Below are 18,759 nucleotides of genomic sequence, written 5' to 3' on the forward strand. Positions count from 1 at the left end.
AACAATCAACTTGTCAGAACTAAACGGAAAAACAGAGTGTCAAAGACGTGAGCCAATTTCGTCCAAAGATCAGAGCTATGTATCAGGGAAATAATCCTTAAAGGGAAAGGCAACCCTAACCACATAGTTGCTTTGATGAATAAAGTATCACTTACTGATATCGTAATTGACAGTCTTTAACTACAAAAATCCTTGCTTAGCAATTAAATCAATATTAATATATCATGTATTTTAAATTACCCGCCGCTAAGAAAGTGGCCATTGAAGTTTAATTTATGACGTCACACCGTCCATTCCGGTTTATTTCATCAGCAGCACTGTAAACATGACAAGTTACGAACAGTTAAGTTTGAAGCCGTAGAGATTTTCAAGAGTCCGTTCTTTCGCAAGAAGAACTTGAGAAGACGTTCAGTCGAGTGGCAGACAAGGCAGACGGTACACGTTCTTCATACAAAAGTCTCGAACCTCAACTTGTCATTACGTAAATGATGGATCCACAGTTTACGTAGTCTTTTCTTTTCAAAAGACTTGGTTGAGTCGGGAATTTTGAAAAATAAATTTTTTTCACATCTCCCCGTCGCATTAGTGTAATTAAGAGGCCGTCCACGGAGATATCAGGCAGTAGCTATAATACGGCTGGCACATGCAATTCCCCAAAATTTTATTCATACCCAATAAAAGTTAAGGTCATACGCCAATTTTATCGTATGTAAAGTGAATTTCACAAAAAACATTGTTAGATGCCAAAACTTGGCCTATTTCATAAATTCGAGGACACTATATAATCTATAGAAAATGATCATTTTGTAAAGTTAAATAATACCCAATACAATAAAATTTGTCCAGAAAGTATAAACAATATTTGAAGGAAATTCCTTAATAATTAAGATGAAACAATCAAATTGCTGGGAAACAATGCTGTTGTTGAGCATTTACTGACAGAAGTAGCCAAAAAACCAGTAATTTGAGTTACCTCCCTTGGCGTAAAAAAATGTAAAATGATCCGAAACTTGCATAAATTGTAATTTTCGAAGAAAACAGTATTTATTTAGAACATTTTTCACTTATCTCGATTTGTTTATCAAGTGTAAACGTGGAATTAATTTTTTTTTTTAAATTTGATGGTGAAAAATAAATATTCAGCCCGGACCTTATTAAAGTTTCGTGGGTAAACAGATATGGCTGACAAGTGATAGAAACGTGAAGTTTTTCTAGGAGTGGTCCTTATTTTAGGGACTTGTCAACCCTTAATAATTGTTCAAAAGACATAAGTGGATATTCAAGATATTTTAAAGTTGGAACTGCGTGTAATATTCATCCGAGATTGACCCCCTGCTGTACAGATCGGGGTAGATCTACTTCGAATTCGACGTAAAAGTTTAACTGTTTAAACTATCGTGCACGGTGCAGATGCTTACTAGTATGCCGAGGTCATTGCGATTCTTTGGGGATTTACTGGAGGCAACCACCACCAATTGTTGTTATCTACTACACAAAGGAAAGTGTAAAGCAGACAGAGCAGTAAACTTCAATGTTTCAAGGGAAATATTTGTTCCCGTTGGAAGTGGTAAGTATAAATGTCGAATTTTCTCTGTTATTTTTCTTTGAAAACTGTCTTTGATTGCTAGACAATTTTGATGCAAGTTCTCATGATGTGTCAATGCAAACAATTCATTTGATGAAATGATTCTTTTTAAAATAATAATGATTAAAATGATAAATCCCCACAGTAAAAACAACATTAAATCAATCGGTGTGGGGAGGGGGGGGTGTTGTTGTTGTTAATGTAGGGATTTTTAAAATCTGCACTACAACACAATGTTTATCCACAAATCATTGAATTAAGAAACAATAGAATCACACAAAAACAAGATGAAAGTGGTGAAAAGTGTTTATTGTCCTGCAAGCTATGTACATATCAGCATGCATGCATAAAAAATAATATATATTAAAATTATATCAGATTATTTTTGACTGATTTTTTTTTTACTAGCTACTTTTCACATGTGTTCGTTTTTTGGATTCCTAGATTTAATAACTATTAAAGGATGAATGAATCAGTGTGAGAGGGTAGTATATGTACATGTATGTATGTGACAAAAACCGAATAACAAATATAAAAAAAATAATGATATATATTTATTCATGTAATTATGCAACTATAAGAACCATTATATGGGTGGGGGTGGGGTGTGTGTTACAGGTTGATGTATATCATTAATTTCTCTAAATTTAAGCTGAATGGATTATAAAATTCAGATGGTTTAACGTGACACAAAATCTGATGATTTATTTGCATGCACACAGGTACTAAAGTGTATTAGTGTGACATACATGTATATACCAATTACCAAAGCTTATAATGAATACAACGCCCATTTCATTACAGATTTGGAAAATAATTATAGTCAAATCACCCCTACTGCAAGCCAATTATCAGACTGTATCAGTGAGTATATTTATTTATTTCAATCAAAAGATTTTAAATTCAGAACATGGTACATCTGACCTTGTCATAATTCATAAATTATGTAAGTTTAGAACTATTACAGATAAGAGCTTAATTCCACATTTGACATGTATATTTCTTGAGACAAATCCTGACCAAAAGCATCCAATGTCATGATGTCACAATCCTTTTGTTTTGACTCACTTGACAGACATACATGTAGAATATAAAAACTTTAACTTTGACAATAACATAAGAATGGTTAGAGATGGGGGTTGGATATTTCAGAAATGTGTTTTCCTTCATGTCATATGATAGTAACATTTTTACCTTACGACCTTGACCCTTCATATTGAAGTTTTATGTGATGTCACCATGCCACACACAACACATACATGCATTTTTAATTCATGACTGTTATCAAAGATTTTAACCCACTCGACAAGTTTTAAACTCTCTTCAGACAATTCTTGTTTAGATAATTTCAAATACTAGCTCGTATATATATATATATATAAGTCAGAGGTGATGTTTTGAAATCAGAATGTGGTTTAATTTTTGAATCAATGAATATATAGTTTGTTTTGTTTTTTTAGCTCACCTGAGCTGAAGGCTCAAGAGAGCTTTTCTCATAAATATGTGTCTGGATTCTGTTGTCATCATTGTGGCAATAATTTTTCCCATTTTCATCTTCTCCAGAACCACTGACCCAATTGAATGAGATTCATTTTCGTTTAAATGAAAGGTCATGCCCCCTTTGAAGGGAGATAATCATGAAAAGGCAAAAATAGGATGGGGTCGTTTAATGTAATGAAAATATGCAAGCATTCCCAGGTTGTGTAGATTGGAGTTAGTTCAATTCATGACCTGGGTGTAGGATGAGGCTATAATAGGGGGTCAAAGTTTTATAAGGGATAATATAAGGAAACATCTTTAACAATCCTCTTCTCAAGAAGAGTATATCAATGATTAGTCATATTCATAAGCAAGGATCTTCAGGTAGTGTAAATTTTATTTTGTTCAATTCAGAGGCTAAAGAATTAGGGTATGGAGGAGATCAAAGTATGATGTGGGAATATGCAGGAAATTAAAACAAATTCTTTTCAAGGTTAGCAGGGCCACACTAAATCCTTTCAATTTAGGGGGGGGGGGGCGCAATGTCTGTCTGGAACTTGCTCATGTTAGTAATAAGGCTCTCATATTTCATATTTTTATTCCTTATAATAAGACATTTCTTTTGATATCAATTTTTTTTTTTACTTTTGTGTTTGGCCTACTTTTAACAAAATATAACCTACAGTAGACAATTCTCCTGAACTATATATAAGGTAGTCTAGCCTTTTATGTTTAGTATTTAGATATCTTATGGCAAGAACTTTCATTTGATACCATGCTGTTTGATATTGTGACCTTGGTTTTGAAGTTTAACCCAGATTTTATTATATTGATATTTTACATAAAGATATACAAAATGTGTATATTCTTTATTACCAGACTTTTAATTTAGTACCTGACCTTAGTCTTTAAATTAGCATGATTTTCAAAAACTTTAAATTGGTATATAGTTTCTCAGCCACTTTGGATTGGGCTTTGATATAGATTTCACATATTATAGATTACTAATGAAAAGAGCTTTACTCTTGAACTTCTGACTTTGACCATGTTGACCTACTTTTGAAAAACATTCATTATTACCAGATCTGTTATATCTTGAGGGATAAGGTATTGGGTTAGTTTGTTTCACATGAAATGCCTAATGACCAGAATTTATTTTATATCATGACCTTTGACCTTGTGACTATATCAAACCTATGATCTTGACTTTCTTAGTGCATTGCTTACAGTGCTATTTAAACATGTTCATCATTTTATTTCCATTAATTTACACAACTGTTGTTATTTAGATCTCAGCTGAGTCCAAGATAGGAAGAGGCTTTGGAGAGAACACAGAATTACTACAGACAAAAGACTTGTGAAGTTATAAGGGGAATTGCAGAACTCATAGCTCCACTTCAATCTAGATATGTTGACAGTTATTTCACAGAAACACTTTGCAGCTGACAAAGATAATCAAATGATGACCACTACTTTAACTCTATGGTTGCAGCATATTTCAATTTTTGAAGTGACAAATTTTATTCCTGTTTGTGAACCAATATTCAAAAGAAACACTGCTATGGCATTATACATAAATTAGAAGAGTGGTGGGGTGGCAAAATAAGATTCCACACTGTGAAATGTATCAATTGTTAATATACATGTATCAATATAAATTCAGTGCCAATTTTCATAATTTCTAGGGGAAAAGTTTGTTTGTAACAATTGTCAGAAATATGTACTAGCTCTTACTTTGCAAACCATGCTACTAAGTACCAGGCATTAAGACATGATTTGTTTATTGTCATTTGTTAAACAGAGACAGTTCCAGTGATTTGAAAGGGGGGGTCCAGAAAAATGATCTAAAATCTGCATTAGGTCATATCCAATGAATTGATAAAGTAAATATGTTTATTATTGATTGCTAGTTACATGTAACCTTTTATGCATCAGTTGAAGATACTTTATGAACATTTTCTGTCACTGGGTAAAATTCAACAAACATTTTGTGTATCTGGAAGTGGTCAATATATATTTCAACATCAGAGTAAACATGCATTAAAGCAAGTCAGCCAATCTGATGTAGGCAGAAAATGGAATATGGCATGATATTTCATGAATGCAAAGGGAAATGCTTTACAAGAGAGTCAAAAAATTTCTGGTTAATGCTAAATAACTATCTAGATGTCCCAGAGAAAAGGAGAGGGTGTTTTCTACCCCTCCCCCCAACCCCCTCGGGATCTGCCAATGTCAAGTTTGTAATGTGAGTGAATGATTTTAGATTCTTCATGATAGGCAATTTATTAAAATTTGATTTACTGATAATTTTAACTTCATATATGTGTATTAATTAATTGACTATTATCTCAAATCCTGTGTCAGAAATGACCTCTAAAAATCAACATTATAAAATTTTATACAATGAATTACATAGGCATTTTTTTTTGCCTTTATTATATAGAATGTATACAAAGACATGAAATTTATTTCTGAATGTTCATATGTTCTAGTAATTTTTCTTGAATTTTAATCATTTAATCATTGATTTGTTATATTTACGTCATATTTATTTCTATTTATGTAGTTCAACAATCTTCATTTAAGTAGTTGACCTCTTTGCACTTATTGAAAATTTTGAGATTTCAGTTCAACTTTTCACCATCAAACCTTGATTTTCCCACTGAATTTATTTTTGTAACTTGAAATACACCTCTTCAAGTTTCTGGTTATACATAATTTATTTCTTTTGAGACATTGTATTGGGTTTTGTGAGATCTTATATTTTGATCATTATTTTGTAAAATATATTGGTGTGAAATATGTGCAATTTTAACAATTAATAAATTCATTCATTGGATGAATATACACACAAAAACCCTCTTAGTTATTGCATATAGTGTATATCTAACATATAAAATATTGCTTTTCTCTATTTTTTAGTTATATGACATTTTAGAGCTGTTCAAACATAGCACTTTTTTCCAATATTTCGTGACCTTTTTGCACCGAAAATTATCTCAAAGTTGTTTTTCCATGTCGAACCCAAACTAAACATGATAGAAACTTTTTATTTGGCAAATTTCATATTGGGGTCAGTAGGAACCTGTGCACAAAGTTTCATGAAAATCTGAGAGATAGCATGTGCCGACCTCTGCCTGATATCATAATGGACACCCTCTTAACTGCTTGCCATGAAGGCATAAGCCTATATATTCGTAATATCTACCCCATGCACATCTTTGATGATCTCGCAGGTATTTGGGTTCACCCCCCCACCCCCTTCAAATAAGCTACATGAGTTGATTTTATTATTTTTTTCTTGAACATATTTCTAATGCATATCAACAACGTCTTGCATACCCATAAAGTCCAAAATAATTCAAAATAAGCCCTTTTAAAAAAATACCAAAATGCACTTGTTATTATAAGTTATGTTATAATAACCAGTGAGGGTATCTTTTTTTAAAGGACTTATTTTGGACTTTATGGGTATGCAAGACGTTGCTGACATGCATTAGAAATAATTTCAAGAAAAAATAATTAAATCAACTCATGTAGCTTATTCGGAGGGGGGGGGGCTGAACCCAAGTACCTGTGGATGATATTAAAATCTCATCAAAACCGGAACAGACGGTGTGACGTCAAAATTATTGATTTTTGTCGTAGTTGACATGCATTAGAAATATTTTCAAGAAAACAATAATAAAATCAACTCATGTAGCTTATTTGGAGGGGTGAACCCAAGTACAAGCGGATGATCTTAGAAGTTCATCAAAACCGGAACAGACGGTGTGACGTCAAAAGTATTGATTTTTGTGGTCTTGAATACCAAAGAGTTACACATGTCAGCCTCTATAGATCGTAAGAATTTCAATTTTTGACGTTTTCAAATTAGTACTGAAGCATAACTAGGCCATATATCAACAGAATTGTATGACAAATCTTTATCATATGATTAATTCTATCATTTATCATGTAAAAATATTTTGGGTTACCTTTCCCTTTAATTTTGATTTGAATTTCTAAATTTTATCACAGGATTTAAATATACATCCGTGTCTTCAGGCTAGTAACGAAGCACTTAGGTACTTGGCTGTAGAGACCCTCGGGGACCAACAGTCCACCAGCATTGGCCTCGACTTGGGGGATTGTAATGTAAAATTTATACAGTACCAATTTTCATGCACCAGATGCTCTTAATCGGAACTTCAAGTTCATTCCAGTTCATTCACGATATTATATATAATTATATCACAGCATTCTACGGGTATTATGGTATTGAATATATAAGGTATTGTATAACCAATTTCATTAAACATATCTAATAACTGATTAGTTAACAGCATTCTACCTGATATTATCGACAAGGAATGCTTACTCCTCCTAGGCACCCGATTCCACCTCTGGTGTGTCCAAATGTCCACGTTTGGCCAACTATCTATTTTGCATTGCTTATGGGAATTTTATGACATTGATCACTGTTCGTTATATTCACCTTTCATTATGTAACCTTATTCAGAACAAAATATTATAGAACGGATTAAATTACAACTTCCTACAGGATATCATGTAACCTATTTCACTACAACATCCTAAATACCATCCAGTTTATTTTAAGGTACTGTCTTTTTATTGGCAGACGCTGTGGAGATATCGTGGGTCATACATTTTATACGTCTCGTGATTCACCTTCATTGATGATTCTTACCATGGATACTAAATTTGCAGGCAGTAGAACAACACTCAAAGGATTCAAACTTCACTTCGAAAAACAAAGAGAAGGTAGGGATCCTATTGTTTGATGGAAAGAAGTTAAATTTTTACAACCTTTATTTTGAGAAACGAAAGCATAATTCTTCATGGTCATTTTGACAAACAAGACGCAGTTGAAATTCCTCATTTGGAGAAAGAACAGATCCTTTGTTTCGCAAAACAAAGAGCAAGTACGCTTTATTCAATGGGCTAATTTTAAGTGTTTTATTGATATATATCAAGTTTGTGCAACTAAAATGCTACATAGTTACCCACGTTTGTAAATCAATATTCGGATTCTGACTGCGGATTACCCCGTGTATCTCAAAATATAAAGCTAACGGTGACTGCGACCAGTCGATGCGTTCAGATGTCCGTGTTTGACTCTTAATTTTATATTCCTTATAAGAATTGTAAGATTAATCACTGTTCATTATCTTCCCCTTTTTGTCATCACTTCCGGTGTGATGAAATACAGTTAACATGTTTACTGGGTAAGAGAACTTAATCCAGTATAGGTGTTCATTTATAAGGCACTGTCTGTAGGAATTTATTCCTAAACTAATCGTGTTTATTAGTATCTAGTATGATAGCATCTGTTTATCAAGTGAGAAGATTCGCTAACATATTCATTTACTCTGCATAAGTGTGTAGGGACAGTCTCTGTAAATACGGAGTGTGTTTTCCAACGGAAGTCACGGTATGCCAGTACAAATGTGTGTGCCAGATTGGATACACCGGCGAACACTGTGATCAAGTCATAGGTAAGGTGATTCACTTCAGCCCAAGTCTATTTCATTCTTCAAATACTTGTACCCTGCCGATATTTACGTATATACATATATTATTCTGTAAATATATGATTCTGTAAACCAAGCCAGAGTACTTTCCCTCCAGAACTTAACGTACTAGTAAGAAGTGAACAGTAATATAATCTTAAAAGCCTTGTTTACTATCTTCATCCAGATGATGCACAACTGAAGTGCACTTTTGAAAGATTTGAGAAGTGCTTCTTCGACAACATTCTGGAAGGAGATGACTTTGAATGGGGTGTGGGTTTTGTAAGTATATTTCGATAATAACGTATGTTTACTGGCTTGTCTTAAACTCTTATTGATGATTCAAAGGATGCATATTTATACTATTATGCTAAATAAAGCATCGATATACCAAGGCATGTTTATTTTTTTTCACACTTTGTATAAGTTACGTGTTAACTTCCAACCTATCATTGGGTCAAATGTTGTCTGACTTGTTCCATACCGATTGTTAGGCCGTTCTTGGCACGTTGATTTTTACTGCGAAAATATCCGTTTACCTGATCAAGATATAGGGCTCACGGCAGGTGTGACCGCTTGGCCTGGGGTGCTTACTCCTCCTAGGCACCTGATCCCACCTTTGGTATATGCACGGATCAATTTTTACTTAATTCTCTAATTGGCATTGCTTACAGGAGTTATAAAATTGAACAATGGTCGTTATCTTCAGATATTGTTATATAATGGAATAATAATTATTATGATACGTTTAATTCTTAACACATACAGAAGCACACAATATCCATGGGAACGGGTCCCGAGGAGGCCTACAAAGGGGAGAGATTCCTTTTTACTGAGATGTCGTCACCGAGAGAACCGGGCGATAGAGCAGTGATACAGACCACAGTACCCCTACCAGGTCAGTTATGCAGACCACAGTACCCCTACCAGGTTAGTTATACAGACAACACTACCCCTACCAGGTTAGCTATGCAGATACCACTACCCCGAACAGGTCAGTTATAGAGACCACAGTACCCCGACTAGGTCAGTGATACAGACAACATTACCCCGACCAGGTCAGTTATTCAGACAACACTACCCCGACCAGGTCAAACATCATAACCAACACTTTTTCATAATAGCCAAAGCCTATCCCTTTTTGAACAATTGAGTATTACTGAAGGTTGTGCAGAGTGGTGTTCGTCTAAATTAGAAGACGTTTTGACGTAATGTTAATGAGCATGAACAACATTAAAAAAGGTTTATGCATTATTCTTTATTTTCGCAAAACTAAGTAGTACATATTCTCAAAGAAAATAACAAATATGGATTGGAAGCAATGTCCTGAAACTTTTCAACACGTTGAAATATAAATTTTATATGATGATGTTAAAACAATGGTCACTGTGATAATTTTGATCCCACACTAAACTAAACCCTGTCCTTGGATCATGAAAATTACAATTTTGGTAAAGGACACCTGTTCTTATTAAATATCTATAATCAGAATTTAGTATCAATAGCATTGCCACCGCTGTGGTGGTCCAGGGGTAAAGTGTTCGCTCTGTATGCGGGCGGTCGGGGTTCGAATCCCGGCCGCGACAGACCTAGTTCGTTAAACAGGTAGTGGCAGTTCCATCACCAAACTCTCGGCATCAGGTGTGAATGTCACGGGTCCTCGGAGATGGCCTTTAAAACGGATGTCCCGTGTCACAGCAGGTGTGGCACTGCTCAATGGCCGTAAGCGCCGAGCATAGGCCTAAATTTGAAGCCCTTCACCGGTCTTGGTGACGTCTTCATATGAAATAAAAATTATTGAGAAGAACGTTAAACAAGATACAATCAATCAATAGCATTTAAGGCTATGTTATTCAAATATTTGACAAATGAACACTTTATATCCTGTTTAGCTCCCACCCATCTTCCCAAGGCAAGGGTCTCTGATCCGCTCTGCTCCGGTCCCTGGATCATTAAATGCTCTACATGACTATGCATTGTTTTCTCTTACAGATGTGATGTTATAGAGAAGAACGTTTTTGATAGAAAATGTGAAAACAGTTGTAATGGTAGTTTTCGGTATAAAGTGTTCAATTGTTATTACGCAACTAACTTACTGTTGTGTTCCAATTAAATAGTGTATGAAATATTTTTAGAATACAACGGAAATGAAACAAATCAATAGTTTGATATATATATGTAAGTCACTTATAATAGAAAGGAACAAACAAACTGGACAAAAAAGAAAATTACACATAACCACATACACTAACAAATGCCACATGTCAAAACACACCAATAATGCAGGATTATGAAACGCTTTACATCCATGTCATTACCTTACCAGACATCATTTAAATACACACATAAACATGCATCTGTATGACTTGTACTACAGAATCCAGTGCATAAGTATCTGTAAATAGCAATCAAACCATGAAAGTGGAATTATTTTTTGTAATCAATAATGAAGTTATTTTCAATTCAAAATCAGGTTGGAGAGAATCTGAATCCAAATAAGTCCGATAAATACATGTATAACTGAAAACAAAATTTAGGAAGTTATTTAGAAAAGATGTTCATCATACATGTGCAATATTACTTTGAAATTGAATACTGCGTTATCAACAAGAGTGGATATAGCTCATTTTTAACATGAAAGTTAGTGCAAGAAGATATACTAATTCAAATATGATGATGAATTAGACTAACATATAAGCATGGATTTACATTTAGCAATTGTAGTGATTGTTTGTTATACGTAAATCTAAAAAAAAAAAAAAAACCCAAAAAAAACCAAGAGTTTGTACACAGGTACATTAAACGCTGTACTCATCAACTTGTGTGTATTATACTTCTTGTGTAAAAGCTCAGATTCATATTGCAAAGAAGACTCACCCGTTTGTCTGAATGAGACATAATACACATTGCTATTGTTTTAATTTTATAAAACAGTTCTATATATGAAAATGCTAATAACCTTAGCAAAAAACCGTAAGATTCGAAGCTTGTGTAGGAGTTCTAATATGGAAAAAAAACCGTAACAGAAGTGACTCGCAATAAATATGCAAGATTTACAACATGTAAATGTAGCTAAATGAGAATCCCAAACTAGACACTGAAAAGTTACAAAAGTAATTTTCAAACCGCTGTTAGAAATAATGAAGAGGCATCTCACCAAAAACCTAAATGCATCTTTTTTATATGAAAAGATCGTTCAGCGAAAACAAAATGTGGGGACAGGGAACAACGACAGTACATCCATGCCCCTCCCCCTTCTTCATCATTTGTACGTTCGGAAATACATGTAGCATATGCATGTCATTGTCAATTGTTTGTTTGAAGTACAAAGAAATTGAAAACACGATTACTTTTCGTTATATGCAGCGTGCTGTGGACCGCAAACCATTTCACATTCATGCTTGACACAATGGCAATGTTTATCTAACACTTGTTCTAAACATATGTATTTCAGTATACAGCCCTCGTAAAATTCCACACGGTGTTTTGAATACTTGAAACCGGGGTATTGTCTTCCATAATATAATATAATATAATGTTGTACCTTTTATCTTTTCCTTGCCCCAAGACTATTATTTTTAGTCTTATTTTTGAAACTAAATCACGAAATCAAATTTGATTGTGTTGACGATGATTCTGAAGAATATCTTGGTTGTTTAGAAATAATAAAGTAAGCTTAAGTTTCACCGTTGCATCCTCTAAATATCTGCATGACCGACTTACAGATATGATCGGGGAAGGTGTAAGCAGTTACGCAATATCATCCTTCTGAGACACCGATCTCTGTCCTTCGCTGTAAAAGCATAATCGTGCACAAATTCTTTCTCGTTCACAATGGACGCGGATCAGTTAATTTTCTACTGTGTTGCACACATTTTTACTGCGTCGGACAAAACTTTTACTGAGTCGGAACTGCAGCCAAAAACACAAGTGGAAAACCCTCCTGACTCGTGTATAGCTTAATGACGCGGCTTCTAATTATAGATTGCACCATGCAAATTGATCTTCCTGACCTCTAAGCGCCATGCGAAGGTAACAATGCAAAGGCACCCTAGCTAAAACGGTTTCATATACATATTCTTATTCAATTTTAGATTTTGAATCACTTTAATTATTACAGACGCAGATTCAAATGGGAATTTAACTGAAGAATCAACTGCATCTGTGTCTCACATTCCCCACGAATGAGGACAAAAATATCACCTTTCTATACATATTTTATTCACTGTTCAACGAACTGTATTTCCGGTAAAAAAAATGCAACTGCAGATATAAATGTTTTCCCCGTGCTAGATCGGTTGCAAAATTACGACTACTTTAAACACGACTTGTTGACTATAGCGATGCATAAATTCGCCTATAGGTAGCGATAAACCGGAAATATGATGACGAAAGCAAAATCCAACTCGCGGCAATAAGCGCTTAAGCTACGCTTAGCGCTTAAAAATATTGAAAACTTGCCTTTGCTCTCAGTAAAACCGTCAAGTGTGATGTAGTGATTTTCTAAACGGACATCGTCTACTCTCGAACACAATTACAACACATTATTATCTAAACATGTTGTTAAGTTCATACATGTCTTTACAGATAGGAAAAAATAATGTTAATGAAAATTGATCCTCATGAAAAACAAAACAATAATTCACCGCACTATGCATTGGCTTCATGAGTAGATATCTATTAATATTTCAGCAAAAGATGGATGTCTCTCCTTTGGTTACAACATGTTTGGTCGCCACGTCAACAAATTGACTTTGTTTGCTGAGGGGACAAACACATCCAAAACTTCACTCTGGTCAAAAGAAGGGAACCAGGGTTCTGATTGGTTGATAGCCAAAGTGAATGTACCAGGAACAGAGGGATTAAAGGTTCAACATTATAACAGTATTTTCTTACGCTCTTTTTAATTCTTTGCAAATCCCGAAACTCTAGTTACCTTATCACGCGTTATCATGTTCATACATTTTCTAAAACTCTACTTAGCTCATCCCGTGATATCAAGTTCAGACATTTTCTAAAACTATACTTACCCCCCATCACGTGATGTCATGTTTAGAGACTCTCTAAAGCTCTAGTTACCTCATCACGTGATATGTTCAGACACTTTCTGAAACTCTAGTTACCTCATCACCTGATATCATGTTCAGACACTTTCTCAAACTCTAGTTATCCCACCCTCTGTTATCATACTAAAACTCTAGCTACCTCAACACGCTCTCCACTGTGACCACAATTCGTGTGTGATACAAATGCCTTCTTAAATTTTTGATTGTCTGTTTATTAGCTCTCCTTTGAGGCCATCACGGGAGATTCCTGGGACAGCGACACAGCACTTGATGAAATCACGTGGGAAGTTGGACAATGCGGTAAATTGGTTTTGTAAATGTTAACGGAAAACAAACTCCTCAATTTTATGACAGAAGGGATGATTTCATTTTCTACTCCGTCAACAATCCATATTTATTTAGTAATATCCCACTTTCACCTGCATGTGCTGTTTATGTTTCTCAACTGATTCTATATGCAATAATTTCTTCTTGTTTTTAAAATCGAGGCAGGACACTGAGAAATAAATTGTTGTTACGGGCGTTTCAACAGTCACGTTTAAAGACGACTTTTTGCTAATTCTATGGCCGTTATAACGATTTGATTTGTTAATAGAACCTGTGACTGGGTAAAATGCTGTTCATACCCATTGTTAGGCCGTTCTTTACACACTGATTGTGACTACGGATTACCCCATTAACCTCATCAAGAGATAGCGTTCAAGGCGGGTGTGAGCGGTAAACAGCCTATTCCTCAAAGACACATAACCCCACCTCTGGTGTCTCCAGGGGTCCGTGTTTGACCAACTCCTAATTTTGAATTACTTTTCCTGGCAGAACATATTTTGCACCTACTTACATGGCCAGATTTATCTGCAACCGAAGGGAAACGAACAATATATTTTCATTTATTGAAATTTATTGACGTATGCAATTTTTGCTTGCAGGTGCCAATATCAAAGACTGTATAGAAACAGGAAAAGAGTACGAGGGTACACATGATCACACGAAAGGTGGCATCACATGTCAAGCGTGGTCAGCTAATGAGCCGCATGTACCTAGTTCAAGTAAAATATCAGTTATCTCATCACAAAGTACATGTCACATAGTTTATTGAGATTATACTAATTAAGATTTACATTCCATGAATCTTTTCTCTTATATTTCGTTTGAAATTGACAATGCTTCCATCCTCGACAATGAACAAATGTTTGTTGAAAACTACTTTGATTCGCTCGTTTAGTAATACGTACTGTCCGCATAATCATTGCCAAATATTGAGCTTTGTCAAGGTCCTGAGGTGAATCAAATGTTTTGGTAAAGGGTTAACAATGTAATATATTATTACTTAGACATATTCTATATATCTAAAGTAAAAATTATTGAAATATAATTATGAACAATAACTAAATCCACATCTGAAATGTGGTTTAAAAAGTATTTTACTATTGGATATTGTCATAGTGTCTCAATATAATCTAGCACCGAATCATGCTAAAATCAATTCGAATTCTCCGACACGCGTTTTGGAATTACTTTGCTCGTCGTTTATTACGATCCATCGACATGTGGGATTTTAGGTCAATTTCAGCTTAAGTCGTGTTCAGCAACTCTGAATGATTTTTGGTAAAAGTTAGGAACCATCTGTCAAGAGAAAAACATGCTATTTTACTCTGAAGTGGAATAGGTATTCAATAAAAAGCTTATTTCTGATATATATTTCAGAATACGCCTACCTTGCTACCGAGTTGAACTATTGTCGAATCGCTGATGAGCCTGCGCCTTGGTGCTACACCACAGACAACAAGACGCGATGGGACTGGTGTGACGTGCCTTATTGCAGTGAGTATTCGTGTGACATCCATCACCCTACGCATGCAGTGTGTGGTTGTTATTTTTATTTATTTGGTTTTGCGTACCGTCGAGAATATCTACCCATATTGAAACGCCACCAGCTGTAGGTGAAGTACAACAACTTTAGACATATACCCAGCGCTCAAGATCGCAGCAATGAATTCTTTTAACGTGCGAACGCATACCATGAAACGGAACGTTTGCTCTTAACATCACATTCGAAATATCCATGATTTGCGCTTTTAAATGCCAAGTGTTTGGCGAATGAGCAATCCCTACATATATTTACGTCTTAGGTTTGACGCGAGCGGGACTCGTGTCACGATATCCCGATTACAAAGTGAACCTTCTACCGCTGCGCTAACGCAACTGGTATATAGAGTATGTAAGTCTAATCTCTCTCTGTTACCTTTTGACTATTTTACTCATCAGCACCACTTGGTAAATTTAAGAAAAGGCATGATCAAATGATAATTTATTTATCATGTAATGATATTATCCGTTACTACATAGAATGTAGAAGAAATAAGTTATGTATTAATGATGGAAATGTAGAACCTTCAATTGTGTCTTTCTCTTGTTCACAGTATCGAATGAATGCATGTACACACCCAAAGGACTAGACTACACCGGAACTGTGAGTCACACTCAGACCGGAATACCGTGTCAAAGGTGGGAATCACAGGATCCCCACCCTCACAGCTTAAACAACCTGTACAAGGACGAGAACTACTGTAGAAATCCGGACGGGAGTATGGGTCCCTGGTGTCACACCCAGGATCCAGCCACGAGGTGGGATCTCTGTGACGTACCCAAATGTGGTAAGTAAAAGGAATGCCAGTCATTCTTCTGCTGCCTAGCATTGTGACAAAAGTCTACATTGACAACAGAAGCCAGAGAAGTATCCAAACTTATAAAAATCCACACATATCCAGAAACGCGGTTAGTTTTGTTAAAAAACACTCTTTATATTCAAATAAGGAAATTAATTGTTTTGCAGAGAAAATAGAGAGCAGGGAGTGTCTTATAACGGGTAGGGGACTGGACTATGCTGGACAACAAAGCGTAACAACTTCGGGTGAAACATGTTTACCTTGGACCGACGGTTAGTGAAAAATGTACTATGCCTATCATAGGTAGGAGTGATTGTTAGTGAATATTGTATCATAATTACTATACATGAGTGTGACGATTATTGCTGAACAATATATTAGCAATATACAATATTCTAGCTATTGTACGTGAGCATGACAATTAATTAACAATGTACTGCTCACAGCGGGTCTGACCGGTTGACAGGGGGTGACCACTCCCCCTAGGCACCTGACCCCACGTCTGGTGTGTCCAGGGGTCCGTGTTTGCCCTACTATCTATTTTGTATTGCTTATAGGAGTTAAGAGATTGATCACTGTTCGTTATTTTCACATTTCACCTTACTAAACATAGGCGTTGACAATTAGTGAATAATACAATACGTGGGTGTGATATATAGCCGGTAGTTAGTTTTGGAGTCTCGCTGACGGTCCCCAGAAAACCTACTCTTTTTTTTTTAATCTTGGAAACGATCTTTTTTCCGTTTCAAGTGGGTTGTAATCCTTGACAAGGGATATCCTTTAACTTCCCATCCAATGGATGTAAAAAAAAAAAAAAAAAAAAAAAAAAAAAAAAAAAAAAAAAAAAAAATATATATATAATGACTTGGTTGTCAATGTAGTGCTCCCCCGATATATTGCTAACTTTTGTTCAAGACCAATTTGGGCAATAAAGCAGGGTGGTAATACATCGAATTAAACATTACAGACAATTCACTGAGCAGTCAAAAGAAATTCAGTTCTGTAAAAGCTGGGTTCCATTCTGTATAAACGTATAAATAATCCAGAGTTTAATACAGGATTTTTCTGTAACTAACCTGACTACTTGCATTCCTTGTCCAGAATGTCACACCGTACCTCTCTCCCAGTACAGATGTGATTACTGATAGGTGAAGATAAGGGACAGTGTTCAATCTCATAACTCCTATAAGGTGTTAGGTGATTGATATTATTATCGAGGGTAAACCCTATAAAATCTAACCATTTGTTTGGGAAAATCAGTGGTATATTACATTATGCGGGGTTAGCATTATAACGTGGGTGTTAACATGGAAGTAAATCTTTTCTTCGGGATTTTCAGGCACTGGGCGGGGGGGGGGGGGGGGGGGGGGGCATTATAACGGGTGGCAATATATCAAGGGAGCACTTTATTTGTAAAAAGTCCATGCACTGTTTATACATTATTAAAACGTGCATTTCAACCTTTTTTTTTCCAAAATCTCGAAATAACACGAGAATTCATATTAATTTATTTTGTACAAAACGTTAGATAACTAGTTTTAGTGTAAAGAAATACATAAGAAGAAATAGTATCCTGGAAAATAAAAAAAAAAATTAATCACGAAAACCACATATTCCTGTGCCTGTTTGATCGTACATGTGTTTGAAATAATTAAATACCGGTGTTATTTACTAAAATTTATAAGATGGGTAAATTCTCATTGAAGTGGTGAATTTTTTGGTGAGAAAATGACAACTAATGTCCCCTTTAATAATTACGAATGTGTCAATATTGAATGCCCGATACGTTTTCTTGAAGTAATCCCTTCGTCCTTGCGTTGCAGTACGATAGTACTGGGTTTCTTAGCTTTATTTCAATAGAATAAAGTTTACTTGTGTCACAGAAATGCCTATATATATGCCAACCAGAATTTGTCTTTAGCTTTATTACTATTCTAGTTCAGTGTAGGGACATTCAAAGTGTGTAGTATCATAATAAAGTGCATTGTTGCCGCCCTGTCTGCTTTTATTATATTGCTATGGACACCAATATGTCTTGGGATCCAGTTTATTTAGAACGAAAATCGGAAAAGTTAAACCCGTGACTTAACAAAATTTTGTATCGGAAGTTAACAGTCTCTCTTTGTAGAATTTACAGTAGAAACCCTTATTGATTTTCAGAGGCAATGAGTGGCGATTCCAATCACTGTAGAAATCCGGATTTATCCTCCAAGCCTTGGTGTTACGTACAGGGAGAAAACGGACTGGTCAAGGAATATTGCGACATCCCACTCTGTGGTTAGATAGAAAATAGAATTATAAAATGTATCCAATATAACTGAACTCAAGTAACACAATATACTATGTACCATGTATTATTAAATACGCCATAAATTCTATGTTTGACATATTTGAATTTGCTTGTTTGTTTTGGCGTGATTTGTTTGTCTTTCAGTTTATTTATTTTTTAC

At 35.1% G+C, this 18,759-nt stretch overlaps 1 protein-coding gene and 1 long non-coding RNA gene across 2 annotated transcripts in view; both read left to right on the forward strand.

The window, feature by feature from the left end:
- The window catches only part of LOC125677425 (uncharacterized), a 46,968-nt gene that overhangs the window by 20,001 nt on the left and 8,208 nt on the right, over window positions 1–18,759 (forward strand). Inside the window, exons 14-24 of the mRNA XM_048915484.2 lie at window positions 7,686–7,828; window positions 8,446–8,562; window positions 8,765–8,859; window positions 9,346–9,475; window positions 13,270–13,445; window positions 13,862–13,943; window positions 14,570–14,689; window positions 15,348–15,464; window positions 16,064–16,297; window positions 16,477–16,581; window positions 18,470–18,586. Of these exons, the coding sequence (XP_048771441.2) occupies window positions 7,686–7,828; window positions 8,446–8,562; window positions 8,765–8,859; window positions 9,346–9,475; window positions 13,270–13,445; window positions 13,862–13,943; window positions 14,570–14,689; window positions 15,348–15,464; window positions 16,064–16,297; window positions 16,477–16,581; window positions 18,470–18,586 (1,436 nt within the window). The remainder of the gene's footprint in view (window positions 1–7,685; window positions 7,829–8,445; window positions 8,563–8,764; window positions 8,860–9,345; window positions 9,476–13,269; window positions 13,446–13,861; window positions 13,944–14,569; window positions 14,690–15,347; window positions 15,465–16,063; window positions 16,298–16,476; window positions 16,582–18,469; window positions 18,587–18,759) is intronic.
- On the forward strand, window positions 599–5,921 carry LOC130052483 (uncharacterized). The gene is made up of 3 exons (XR_008800842.1): window positions 599–1,567; window positions 2,390–2,449; window positions 4,354–5,921. It is a non-coding gene; the product is annotated as an uncharacterized LOC130052483 (long non-coding RNA).

This window comes from Ostrea edulis, chromosome 3 (genome assembly GCF_947568905.1).
Source record: "Ostrea edulis chromosome 3, xbOstEdul1.1, whole genome shotgun sequence".
Taxonomy (NCBI): Eukaryota; Metazoa; Mollusca; class Bivalvia; order Ostreida; family Ostreidae; genus Ostrea; species Ostrea edulis.